We start from the raw sequence: 14,273 nt of genomic DNA on the forward strand, positions 1-14,273 counted from the left end.
ATAACGGTGTAATGACCTTCAAACGTTTTATAGGTATTACTTAATGTCATCTAAAAGTGGTCTCATGAAATTCACTGTAAACTCATAGTCTTAAGTCATAAAGATTCAGAAATTCAGACACACCTTAATGTGCCTCAAAGACACCTGAAATGACAAACTACTTTTGTATTCAAGATCATGTCTATGTACTATTTTAAATAGAAGTGAAAAAGACAGAAACGTACAGAGATGGAGTATAACCAGTCGACATAATTGCTTGCTAGGACTCATTTGTTTTTATTGTGCACATGTATAGAACACAAGGTGAGTCACTGTATTTCACAGAAGCCCACAGGGGCAATTAATCTAACAGCATTGAGTCAAGCATTTCTCCTCTCTCATCCTCATCACAGTATTTACATGGTTAATCTTCACAATAAAGCTCTTTACCGCCTCAATGGCAGAATATAAAAATCATTTCACATGACTAAAAACAGGAGTGGACTAGGATGGACTGGCATAATTTAAAGTAATGTTAAAAAAAAAAAGTGTAAAATGAAGTAAATATGCTTTCAAGTCAGACCATGGACTGCTAGTGGAGTAAAGCTTTAAATTGAATTCATCAGTCTTGCACTTCAGCAAACTACTGTTGTTCAGCTGAAACCCTTCTAAGCCAACAAATGGATAAGAACGTATCGTGTCACTCCATGTAGTCTAAAAATACTGAATAATTTTATGATTCTTACTATTCAACTCAATCTCTCTGCACACTTCACACACACACACACCCTTTTCAGAATGCACACAAAATGCATTCCACATTTGTCTGTGATGCTCACTGTAGTGAAAAAAGAAAAAAATCACACTCATAAAATCCATATGAAACACATCCTCTCACTTCTATGCACCTTTTATGAACCATACCATATACACAGCATATGCATACAGTATGGCTTTTCTCAGTAATAGGTCAGAATAATCATTTTATGCAAACTATGTATATTTTTGTTCTTATCTGGAACAACTTTTATAGATGAGTTATAAAATCAATTCTTGCACACACTCGTGCAAGTCCTTTGTTCTGAAATCGCATATCATCATAAAACACACCACCTCTCTCACTCATTCAGTCCACAGCACATAGAAATCCCTCCCTGACAAAGAGCACTGAAAGACTCCCAGCACTCGTCCTCTCAGCAAAGCATTATGCCCAAAAAACTAAAGCTTACAAACACAAAGGAAAGCTCTTGTCAAGGTGATTAGATCTTTGATCCCCAATGTGTGATGTACAGCTATTATAAATTTGATAAGATATAAGAAACCATGTGCGAGGACTGGAGGGGGATATATTGAGGTCTGGTAGCAGAGATGATGGAGGCAGACCTAGAAACCTGAGGCTGCTTGTTTGGCCTTTATTAGTGTTCATCGGAGAGTGTGTGTTTGTGTGTAGCGCAGTTGATTGTGCCTCCGGTGAGGGTTCAGGGTTTAGCAGCTTCACCCCTTCTGTGGTCAAAGTGGCACATAGAGGTGACCGGTGGAGGCTCTACACCCCTAGACATCAGTTCAGTCAATCATTCAGGAAAAGGGTGTGGCCAAGATGAGGGCTACGCTAGAGATCTCTGACGTGGTTTTATTCTGGGGTACAACTACAGAGAAACAGACAAGCACAGATTTACCAGAGATGCATAACTCATATAATCATATAATTTCACAGTATGAAACAGAACATTTACGTTCATTCAGTTACTATCGTTTACATGCACTTTAAATGTTCAATTTAAAGGAAAGTACTATGCCCAAACTGACTGAAATTGTACAAGTCCAATTTTTTTTCAGACTAACAGACCTAGGTCCACAATAGGCCTCAGTGTCATGTATTTAACCCAAAAGTCGAACGCAACACAAAGCAGAGAAGAAGAGGAGCAATAACAACAACACAGTGGGTGTGTTTCATTCAGAAGTGATTGTCCCTATGCCCTATTCCCTTTACAGATTTTACCATCCACTGTGAGAGCTTTGGAGGGCTGAAAGATGTGGGGCTCAAAACATTAGTGACCCACCCTTTAATTCATTTTTATTGAAAATTCTGTTTGAAGTGATCTTATAGCATGGCTACTATGTATACTACTTATAGTTCTCCCTTCGAAGTGCCCCTCGGAGGCTGATTAATCTTGTTTGAAACGCAGGGACACACGGCGAATGCTAGAAATGTTCATTTTTACATGGATCAGCAGTCTAGAAACCATTCACACATGTGACACATTGATGGGCCTCTAATAATACTTCTGTCTGTATTCTGATATTGACTAATCCTCTTATCTGTCTGCCATCATAATACTCATATCATACAATAAATGTATATCACCCATCTTTGCAGTAGCATCACATGTATTTTGTATTAAGTAATATATTAAGTTTAAAAAACTTTTCATGATCTTACTTTACGTTATTATTACGCTTTACAGAGAGTTTATGAGGATGAAAGTGAAGCAAAGCAGAGCTCGTATACTGTAATTAGTACAATCCAGTAGCAAATTGTGTCGTCTTCTGCCTTCGGACATCACCATAAACACAACGGACAACATACATCTGATCTGCACCAAAATCAACGTTTAAGGAATGTAAGAAATGTACGTGGCTGTAAAGTTTTACATGTTGTTGTGCGTTTTACTTTTGAGAAGCTAGTTAGCAGATTTCTTTGACTTCGTCTACATCACTTCCTCAGCTGATGTTCTTTCTTCAGCTATTTGATTACGCATAGTGTCACTCATCCTTGGAAAGAGAAATTAAGTAGCTCGACAACGCAAAAACCTGTGGAAGCTCGATTATAACTGCCCATGTAAACGTACTCAATGTAGCTCTGCTTCGTCCAGTATGTATTAGGGATGTGCGAGACTAGTCAACTAAACTATACCGATGCTGCTAGTCAACACTGGAATTACTAGTCGGTCAATATGTTTACACATTTATGTCTGACTTTATATTTTTACAAAGGCTTCGCTTAAATTACTGTCATATTAATGTTACGCATTTTTAAATATAATAATAAAAATATTATTAAAAAAAGAGGATATCTGGAGCAGATACCAAGTTTCATTTCAACTCAGGCCGCGCATTCTGCTTCTCTCTCTCACTCGCGGCATGCACAGGAAAATGTACTCTCGATAGACCAGCAAAGTAGCTATGGAAATCACATCGGTGGTGATGCGTGAAGCGGATTAACGAAACATTGGCTTACAAGTTATTATGGATGTTTTCGCTTTTGAGTTTACTTTAAATCTGTGCGTGCTTGCAAGTTATTTTCCCGTGCAGGATAATCACCTCAGGTGAGTGAAGTCCCGTTTTTCACTGGACTATGTGGACATGTTAATTTTGTTCATCAAAAATGTATGCTTTTGAGTAAGTAGCTTCGAAAATGACTATTTTAGGCTAGGTATGCAATTTTTTTAACCCTGCTGATCAACAATGCTATTTTCAACGATGTGCCGACTGCTTAGCTGGTTAAACGATCTTTTATTCTGTGTGCACATCATGTTTAGAATACATTAGGTTTATTGTACATTTCTCACCAATTATCGGACCGCGGTCCAGGTCCGGACCCCGGATTGGTTCCATCCGGTCCGCAAGACATCATGACAACGGTTGCCCCATCTCACCGTTTCTACACTTTATATTAGCAGCGCAACAAAATAACGGAGCTGTGTACAATGCAAGTGCTCCAGGGTGTAGATAGCACTGATCTTTTGACTGTTTTCTGAGGGTTTCTTTCTTTTTAGACTAATAGACTCCAAAATTTTTGTTTAAACATCAGTGAAATTAGTCATCCAGCACATCCCTAGTGTGTATAGAGTACATGTTAACAGGACCACAATTGGCCTGTATGTTATGCACATGCTCCAAAAGACAGAGGTGTCTATTTAACAAGGGTTTTGGTCGTCCTTCCTTCAAATATTAGTTTCTGCATTGTGTCATGTATACTTGCATAGACGAAAACTGTAGCAAATCTATTCAAAAACTCATTGTAACTCGATTATAACAGCGCATTTAAACGTAGTGATTGAAGAACAGACTTTAAAATGTGATATACTACAAAATGCAATAAAAAAAGCACTGCTATAACCCATGTGTGGACTTACCCCCAGCAAGTTACGTGGCACATAGCCATCTTTGTCGTTGAGTTTGCTCCACCACCACTCTGTCTCAGTATCGTCTTTCCTGTGTAGGACTGTAATGAAATCACCCTCCTGAAAGGAAAGCTCGTCTGCACTCTGAGCCTCATAATCCCACAGAGCGTACACAACTCCCTTATTCATTACACCCAACTTCTCCTGCACACCTACACACACAAAACACAACTCTGAGTAAGGCCTGAAAACATCTCAATTTATAACATAATATATTATAATTTTACTTTCTTTCACTTTATAAAAAAGCTTCATTAATGCATTAATTTCCTAATTTTTTCCCCTTGTTATGGAACACAGTTATCAAACTCGATGGTTTTTGGCAAGAAGAGCAAATTGTAAAACTGGAGTACCATAGAGTAAAAGAAAGAGGGCGCTCTTACCAAAGAGGAACTGTGAGCACTGTAGGTAGCCCTCCTCCATCTGCTCACATTTGTCTGCCGCTGTCTCCACGTCACTAATAGTGGTGGCAAAGATGGCTGCACCTGACTCCACCAGCAGCTTACACAGGTGCACACTGTTACAGGAAGCAGCACAGTGCAAGGGCGTCCTACATACACAGAGTGAGGAAAACACACACATCAAGTTATTCTGCAACTCTTGTTAGCGTGAACTGATAATTTATTTTGACAATGACTGACAAGATAACACTTTGAATTTCTGATATCCCTGACCCAACACATTTCAATGCCACAGTCCCCTCACCAGCCATCACTGTCTGCTGCATTCACATTAACCCCAAAGTCCAGTAAGAACTTGACAATGTGGTGGTGTCCAGCACACACTGCGTTATGGAGAGGTGTGATGCCCTCATCATTAGGGGTGCTGGGATTGTCAACCTGAGGGATGAGAAGAATGAAAGTCAAAATTGTTTAATGAAAATGGGTCTAATCAACCTGCGTGGAAGATAAGTTGACTATGTCTTACGCTGACTAGGTAAGAGGTTTCCTAGAATAAAGTGAAATGCAGTGTGTGCACATGTCAGTCTGTATACCTCATAGATTATCCTTTGTACTAGGTCAAACTCTCCTTCTAGTGAGGCATCCAGCAACAGGGCGAGAGGGTTGAACTTCACTCTTAGGCCATGACCAGTCCGCTCTGAGTTTGGCTTCTTTAGGTTAGTGCGTTTGCCCTGTTCAAGAAATGGACTATTAGATCTCTGTCACTACCAGAGGTCGACCGATATATCAGATTTACTGATTAATCGTGGCCAATAGTTGCGTTTTTAATTAAAGGCTATCAGAAAAAATAAACTCAGATAGTTTCCAATAGTAATTTTTGATTACACGCTGAAAGGTTGTACAGTCTGAACTCCTTAGTTCAACGATATAATGGCGCCCTCTAGAGGTTAAATAAAAAACAATCACTGACTTCGCGTGGAGTTTGTTGTGCAATGTGACAAGGCTAGTTATAGAGACGGACGCTTTAAATGTGGGTTTAAAACATCAACAGAGAAAAGCCTAGGTATGTATACAATGCACATTATTATTATTGTCATGGTACAATAAATCAGTAATTTAAGACAACTAAAGGTGGTTTGATAATTACTTTGCTTCTAACTAATCGCTGCACTGGAGAATTGCATTGCCGACAAGGTGGAGAGGACAGGCAAATGAACATTAGCTGTTAGAACCATGTTAAGTCAAGGATGGAAACTCCTTACAGTTCCTTTTAATTTGCTATTTTGAATAAAAAAAAAAAGAAAAGTCACTTATGAATTTGTGCAGATCTGTTGAGTTTTTTTTTTTTTTTTTCAGGCATAGTAAATCAATAATTAATGGCAACCTTATATGATTATGCTGCCTTGAGTTTTTGCTTTTGCTCGGCTGTTCGTTTGCTTTACAAGACAAAGTGCGAGTACGGTTCACTGTGTGAATGCAAGCACACAGGAACAGTTCAGTGTTTTCTGTTTTATCATTTTTTGACTATAAAGTTTCCAAAACTTTTCTCCATTCTGACAAAATTTACTTCTGTCCAAATTTCCTAATTTTATGATGTAGGTAGTTATGTAAAAAAAAACTTAAGAGCATGATATATCCATCTGAAATTAATTTGATATTCATGAGAGGGCAAATTATAATTTAATACAATGTGTTTATGTGAGGGCACAAGTAATACAGACAATGCCATTCTAAAATTACATTTAAAAAGGCAAGACTTGTGTTGAGTTTATTTCTATCCCTTTTTCTCTCTCCATTTCTAGGACATCATTTATAGATTTAATATGACAATAAAAAAATATAAGAAATATTGTCATTAGTGATGAAGCATACAGTCTCTATTTGGCTTTGAAAGGCAGTGTTTTATGTTACTGCTGAACAACAAACACATTTGACCTGTAACATTTTAATTAATATTTTAATTAATTTCAGATGGCAAAGGCTTTGAAGAAGGTACCAGTGTGGGAGAAAACTGATTAAATTACCGCCATGGAAAGTAATACTTCAGCAATATTTTCCACCGAGAGGAAAGTTTTCATTCATATTATACATTTTAAAAACTATCAGGCGATTAATCAGCTATCTGTCTTTTTTCCCCACCTTAGATATCGGTATCGGCAAAACCCACTATTGGTCGACCTCTAGTCACTACAAATGATCATAAATATATGGTGAATACACTGGATGAAACTGTGCTTGCATACTTTTACTTTGCTCCATGAGTGGGATCAGTGTAGAGTAAATGACTTGGACAGATTACCCGCATGTTGTTCCAAACCTGCATGACTTTTCTTTCTTCCGTGGAACACAAAAGGAGATGTTAGACAGATTGCTGGCTTTTTTCCATACAATGAAAGTGAATGGTGACTGAGGCGGACATTCCGTCAAACATCACCTTTTGTGTTCCACGAAAGCAAGATATTCATACAGGTTTTGAACAATATGAGGGTGAGTACATGGTAACAGGATTTTCATTTTTGGAAAAACCATCTCTTTAAAGTGAATTAATGTGGAGTTTATGTAAGGTTTTTATTAAAGGTAGACCGATTAATCAGTCCCGATAGTTGCTTTTTGGAACTAACGGTTATTGCAAAACTCTATGCTGATTACCTATAGTTTTATTAATTATTATTATTATTCCTCCATGTTCCTCTGGGGTTGTTTCTGCAGTTAAAATGGCTTGGTTTTACAGTTTAACAGCAGCCTCTAGAGGTGAAATAAAAACAATCGCGGACATCTTGTGCCGATTTGCTGTATCTTAATCTTTCATTATTGGCAATATTCATCCATATTTTTATCCTCACTTCAGTGCACATTTTGTTATTTTGATTAGATAATCAAGGGCTTTTAATCAAAGCAAGGGCACACAAAGAAAATGTGACAATATGGAAACATCCCCCATCAGCACATAAATTGTGTTTCCAACTTCTTATCTTGTGAATAATAATAAACCTTCCTTTCATCTGGTGAATACATACACTATAAAAGCTTAATTTGGTTATTACTTAAATAAAGAGCATTGTAACGTAGCCAAGTCTCTCTCATTTCAAAATAAGAGTCCCTGTGTGTTTCAGGCTTGATTATAGTTAAAAGTCCCCCAACAATTCTTAATTTTTTCTGATTATTATTGGTTGAACAATAAACTACATCTGGGATGTTTTTCATTTTGGACTCTTGTAGCTTCTGTCTCTGTGCCTGTCATAGTAAGGAAATAATTTTTTTTTTGACAGATCAATGACAGATCACTCTATAAATCAATTTTAAAAACGATCGGCCCATTAATCGGTTATCAGTCCTTTTCACCACTTAAGTTATTGGTATCGGCAAAATCCACTTTCAGTCAACCACTAGTTTTTATCAGTAGTAGACCCACCATGGGCTGGGAGAAGGGAGAGGTGTCTGCTTCCTCAGGTGTGCTGGCCTCAGCTAAAGGGCTCGGCAAGGTGGCTGAAGGTTCAGCAGGATTATTGTTACTGTCTTCTGAGGGTTCTGGTGCTGGAGGTGTTAACGTCTCTGCAACTTGCTCATGGGGATCATTATCATTGGCGTCACCTTGCGGGATAATGCCCTCAGCAACAGCACCCCCAGAGGGCATTGCTGGTGTTTCCGAGGGTGGATTTCCGTTGTCTGCATCAAAGAGCATTTCACCTGCTGTTACGGAGGGCTGATAGAATGGAGTCACTCCTCCACCTCCGCTCACACCTCCCATTCCTTCCTCCATCCCTCCAGCCAGGGTGTTGAAACGCTGATATAGAAGCTTCTGGATGTTGGGCCCATTAGGGCCCTCCGGTTCTGTAATAGAGCTTCGTTTTTTAAGCGGTCGAGGAGCGTTAGCCAGTTTCTTGCGCAAGGCCTCCAGTTCAGCATCGCTCTGGCAGCGCATAGGGGAGTGCACCATGGGTGTGAGTTTAGTAGGGCTGAGAGGTCGTGGGATGTGGTCAACGCTGGGTGGGGGTGGCTCAGGGACACCGATGTTAAGACCATCAAAATCCAGCTCGCCATCCACCATGTCTCCTCCAGGACCCTGCAGGGCAGGGAAGGCTCCAGAGCCCCCAAAGGGTAAGGGAGAAGGGGGTGTGGAGCTGGGGGGCAGGACTGGCTTACCGTATACTGCGAACAGAAATAAAAAAACAAAATACTAAAATAACGCAAAAACATAATAAACCACATCTATAAGGTGTAAGAAGTATTTTGTTGAACTGTAATATTTAAAGGAATAGTTCACCCACAACTGAACATTCTTTCATCATTTACTCATGCCATCTCAAATGTCTATAACTTACTTTCTTCTGCTGAACTCAAACAAAGATTTTTAGAAGAATTTCTCAGCTCTGTAGGTCCATACAAGTGAATGGGTGCCAAATTTTTTAATTTCCAAAAGGCACATAAAAGGCAGCATAAAAGTGATCCATATGACTCCAGCGGTTAAATCAATGTCTTCAGAAGTGATATGATGGGTGTGAGTGAGAAACAGATCAATATTTAAGTCCTTTTTTTCCTATAAATTCTCCACCCTGCCAAGTAGGTGGCGATATGCACAAAGAATGGGAATCACCAAAAACAAGAAGAATGTGAAAGTGAAAATAAAGATAGCAAAATAGGACTTTAATATTGATCTGTTTCTCATCCACACTTATCATATCACTTCTGAAGACATGGATTTAACCACTGGAGTCATATGGATTACTTTGTGTTGCCTTTATGTGCATTTGGAGCTTCAACATTTTGGTACCCATTCTCTTGTGAGGATCTACAGAGCTGAAATATTCTTCTAAAAATCTTTGTTTGTGTTCTGCAGAAGAAAGAAATCTGGGATGGCATGAGGGTGAGAAAATGATGAGAAAATTTTCATTTGTAGGCGAACTATTCCTTTAAGGTGAAATGTGTAATTCTTATGTTAAATTATTTTATGCAGAGACAACTAGAAGTAAGCTTTCAAAGGTTGATTACCCTGAAAGTGTACTTAAAAAGTAAACTCTGCTCTGTCTATTTGAGCATCCCGACCAGTAACATTAGCTAAACCAATGGTGTAAGTTTAGGGTGGGACTATCTTTTTGTCCAACCAATAGCAGACCGTTGAATTGTTCGCAAAACTGTCTGTCATCACAGTCTTTATTTTTGCAATTTCATTTGATAATGCCAGTGGCACAGAAATTACATCACCTTTAAAATAAAAAAATCAATAAAAAAATCAGTTTCTGGTGTGTACCTGCTTTGACTGCTGGCTTGTTGTTCACAGGGTAACTCTTTGGGGCTGCCGGTTGTAGGTACATGTGGTAAATGGAGCTTGAGTTCATGGTGGCTGGGCCTTTCCTGGGAGACTGTGGTCTAGAGCTCTTATCTGGGATGAATGGCCTCACCGCTACTGCCAGAGGAGGGTCTGGCCTCTCTCCTGGGGGGAAAAAGGGTGGACTAGGCTGGAAAGTGGGGCTGGGGGGAACGGAGATGCGCTGCTGGATCTGCTGAGAGGATGAGCCGGTGGGTGCAGAAGGAACATGGGGCCAGGCTGGCAGAGAGTTGCTGGGTAGGCTGGGCACAGGCCGGAGAGGAACTTCTTTGCGGCAGTCCAAAGAGCTGGTGGAACCAGAGTTGGCAGATGAGAGGGGATGGTTGCTGGTATGGGCTCCATATGGGGGAGGCTGGGGCTTATTGAGAGGAGGAGCTGAGCCTGTTTTATTGGAGTCCTGAATCTAAAGGTACATACAGGAAAAAAATCTCAGTCAGCAGAGGATGGCAACAGACAGATTAACTACATTAGGCCTTATGCAGAACAAATTTCTGTGTAAAACATACATAAAACACTTCTCGACACTTGTACAATATACTGTATGTAAGAATGGTTTATGGACAGTTTAAACAAAAACTTGTGAATAAGGAGGAGTTTTACAATGCAAACAAAACATTTTATGATGGGGAGCAATTTAGTTGTGTGTGGTTGTTTGTGCTGCCGTTAGTTAGACGTACCTTATCTGAGGGAGTGCCTGCAGGTGATGCTGCTTTACTGACCGTGTCTGCTCCAGACTCCTTCCAGTCAGGTGGCTTGACTGATGTGCTGCCCTTGTTGAGGTTGGGCCAACTGGCATCAGTAGCTAGAAAGGCAAAGAGGGAGCGTTACCACAAGGTCAGACATGAACACCTCACATGCACTTTTTACTTATTAGGGCAGTATGATAAACTGCATTGCTATTATATTAGACAGACAGTGCAGAGGTAAATGTATGGCAGAGCCTAATTTTTCACTATACATGACTGATTAAGATGTCTAGGTAGCTTCTTGAGTTAGGAGACATGAACACTGATCACTTGCATAAGGAATTTACGTTTACTTACCGAATGTAAGTAAATGCAGAATATCATAAATGGCTCCAAAAGAGCTTGAAAGTCAAGCTATTTAAAACTTCAGGCCAAACAAGGAAAAGTGAAATTGAAAAATAAAATAAAATCACAAATTCACTGTGTTTTAGTTTAGTAATAGCCAACATTTTTTTTTAGACATTTGTAATAAGCCGTAAATCTGTTATCAGCAATGACTGGGCAATATGTTTCAAGTCAACACAATTAGTTGATCTATGTTAGAAAATGATGAAATGGGACCAGCTCAAATTTATTGAGTTTAAATGTAATGAGAAAGACCTGCTGAGGAAATCTGACTATGTACAGACCAGGGACAAGGAGGTTGAGTCCAGTGAACCTTATCAGGGTAGTTTTTTTTTATCCCTGCACACACACATATACATTCACGCTCACTCCACACAGTCACCCAACTCACATAATCTACCTCAATCACATTCTCTTTCTTTCTTTGTCTCTTGCACACACAATCCTCTGCATACTCCAAAATACAGGATCAGCAGCTTTTTACTTATTTTCACAGCAGTAAAGAGTAACTCAAATAGGTTGAATTTTATTAGCTAGGTTTAGCCCCAAGGAGGGATCTAAAGTATCATTAAGGTATTGCTGCCTGTGAAAACCCTATAATTTTGACTGCTGTCTCAAGCCAAGTTCTGTCCGCAAAATTACCCCTTTCTGCTTTTTAATAGTGGATATTAACTACTTTAACAGAATCCCTCTCGTTGCTCAGAAGAATGTTAAATCATGTCTGAGAGAGAACCACAGCCGTTTTCAATCAGTTTAGAATAACTGCACAATATATCCAGCATAGACCTTTTCCATTTCTTACATACAAAAGACATTTGAGAGAATGTCATTCATTTGGGAAATTTTGTCTTATAGATAAACTGCATGTAAACATTCTTGTGGCTGTAACAAGTCACTAGGATTCTGTAAAGACTGCTTTGATCCTGCCCACTACACTGAATAAGGTTCAGAGGCCGTTCCTCCTGCCCTTTATCAGACACCTTCCCACTCACGAGAGGCGCTGTCGGACCCTGCCGTAGAGCAGGTGACTGGGGGTGGAGCCCCAGGGCCTGGTCGGGGCTCTGAAGGGGGCGGAGCAATCGGATCCACTATGATGTCTAAATCAGAGACCTTCCAGGGGCCGGGAGGCTTTCTCACTCCGTCTAATCCACCCCCCAAAAATATAACAACAGCAAAGAACAGGGACAGCAAAGAGAAATGAAAGAGAGACACACACACACATATGCACATCACAGAGCAGAAATGACACAAAAGGTTAGAAGTGAAGAAAAAGAGAAATCAACTTCATAAACAAACAGTGATTAAAGAGAGGAGACCCACAGCAGGAATTAATGAAATACACACGTGTTCTTAAGGAGGAAGTATCTAAACACTAAAAATTTCATTAGAGGTCGACTGATAGTGGATTTAGCCGATACCGATAACTAAGGTGGTGGAAAAGGCTGATAACTGATTAATCTGACCATAGGTTTTAAAATCACTTTAAAGAATGTTAAAATTAAAAACAAAATCTTTTTCATTCTTTACAAAGACGGACACAGACACAGAGGTTACAAGAGTCCAAAATGAATAAAATCCAAGATGCAGATTATTGTTTAACTGAAAATAATATAGATAATAATCTAAAAAAAATAAAAAATAAATAAAATATATATATATATATATATATATATATATATATATATATATATATATATATATATATATATATATATATATATTTATATATATATATATATATATATATATATATATATATATATATATATATATTTTGTGCATAAAGTTGGACTTAAAACCCTTCATCTGGAGGAATAATAAAAAATGAAAAATAAAAAAAAGGAAGCAGGTTGCAAAAAGTAACTATCAGCACCGATTAATCGGTCTACCGTTACTTTACTGCTCACTGCTCTATTATCAAAGATTTCATAGATTTACTCACACCTAAATGTCATGAAAACAAACTGCGGCTGGTCACTTAATATGTCATTCAGACAATCTGTTCCTGGACGGTTCTTGACCAGAATAAGCTGCAAAGTGGACCAGACTTTATGCCGATAATGAAAAGTCTGGCTTGTGAGACTAATGTTGACTACTGAAAGCATAAAGCTCAAAGACTCCCTCTAGTGGGTATAGAGCTATCATTGATCAAAAGTGATCAAAGCAGCTTCAAATTCCATTCAAAATGGAAAGAGTTTTTAAAAATGCATTTGAAAACATAATGTAAAATCAAGAACGGAAATTACACACAGACATGGGGGTACCATTTATTTGGTATTATGTCTTTCCAAATAAATAAAGAGTTATCATGCTGAAACATCAGCATTTAAAACTGACCTGATTTGGAGCGGGAGTGGTTGGCTGGGGTGTTGACCCCCAGTGACTGAGGTTTGAGGGGTTCGGGAGGCACTACATAACCCTCCTGCCTTCCTGGCACTGGGACCTGGATGTAGGGTCCGACAGCAGCCACACGGCCGGTATTTCCAGGAGCTGGCTGTGGAGAGGGAGGACCATTTACTCTATTTAGCTGAAGGATGGGGAAAGAGGAAAGGGAGGGCAAGAGAGGAAATGGGGGAAAAAAGAAAAAGATAATGAGCTTAGATTTATTTTAGCAGAGCTGATGATTTATAACTTTCACTAGGCTCCAGATTTAGACTATATACCTAAATGGAGAATTTGTGTCATACATATTAAAACTTCAGGTGTCTGAGTGGTTTCTGACCAAGCTTGCTAAACAATTCAATCTAGAAAGTATGTGTGCAGTCCTGGCCTTACAGGAAGGTTCTCTTTTTGACGTGCCTCAGCTTTTCTCTTGTACAGTCGATCTCGGAGTTCATTGATGCGCTTGTCCATCAGTGTCACCTCCATGTTCCTCTTGTTCAACAGCTCCTTCTGCTGCTGCAGTTTACTGTTCTGCTCCTGATTCAGCTTGTTGCGGATCTGACGGGACAAAACACACACCAGCAAAATAACGATTAATGTCATCACAGATTTAAAAAAAACAGAACTCACAGCACTCACACACAAACAGGTGGAACATAAGAAATTTGCTAAATAAAATAAAGTTTTAATGTAAATTCATATCCTTATTTTTATTGTGTAGTCGCCATTTTATAAAAGCAATAAGGCACTCAGTCGAAGCCATGCTATATTGCTAGTTGTTAGGCTGTGTGTCATGGCTATCAACACCTATGACTACACTGACAACATTGCTCAGCTCTTTGTACCTTATTGCTTAATTAAAATAATAAATCAATACAAGTTAAGCTCAATTGACAGCATTCCTGGCATA

The 14,273-nt window shown here is 39.0% G+C and overlaps 1 protein-coding gene across 6 annotated transcripts in view; it reads right to left on the reverse strand.

The window, feature by feature from the left end:
• Nucleotides 1-236: 236 nt before the first annotated feature.
• ppp1r13bb (protein phosphatase 1, regulatory subunit 13Bb) overlaps nt 237-14,273 on the reverse strand; it is a 58,889-nt gene continuing 44,852 nt past the window's right edge. For 3 of the 6 annotated variants that reach the window (XM_051655749.1, XM_051655748.1, XM_051655753.1), the window contains 11 exons: nt 13,757-13,921; nt 13,319-13,508; nt 11,974-12,123; nt 10,568-10,692; nt 9,813-10,293; nt 7,977-8,713; nt 5,158-5,295; nt 4,869-5,002; nt 4,547-4,713; nt 4,116-4,315; nt 237-1,625 (listed from right to left, as the gene is read on the reverse strand). In XM_051655749.1, the coding sequence (XP_051511709.1) occupies nt 1,584-1,625; nt 4,116-4,315; nt 4,547-4,713; nt 4,869-5,002; nt 5,158-5,295; nt 7,977-8,713; nt 9,813-10,293; nt 10,568-10,692; nt 11,974-12,123; nt 13,319-13,508; nt 13,757-13,921 (2,529 nt within the window). In that variant the 3' untranslated portion in view covers nt 237-1,583. The remainder of the gene's footprint in view (nt 1,626-4,115; nt 4,316-4,546; nt 4,714-4,868; nt 5,003-5,157; nt 5,296-7,976; nt 8,714-9,812; nt 10,294-10,567; nt 10,693-11,973; nt 12,124-13,318; nt 13,509-13,756; nt 13,922-14,273) is intronic. The other 3 variants (XM_051655750.1, XM_051655751.1, XM_051655752.1) reach the window with 3 other exon arrangements.

The sequence above is a fragment of the Myxocyprinus asiaticus genome, chromosome 25 (assembly GCF_019703515.2).
Source record: "Myxocyprinus asiaticus isolate MX2 ecotype Aquarium Trade chromosome 25, UBuf_Myxa_2, whole genome shotgun sequence".
In the NCBI taxonomy this organism is placed as follows: Eukaryota; Metazoa; Chordata; class Actinopteri; order Cypriniformes; family Catostomidae; genus Myxocyprinus; species Myxocyprinus asiaticus.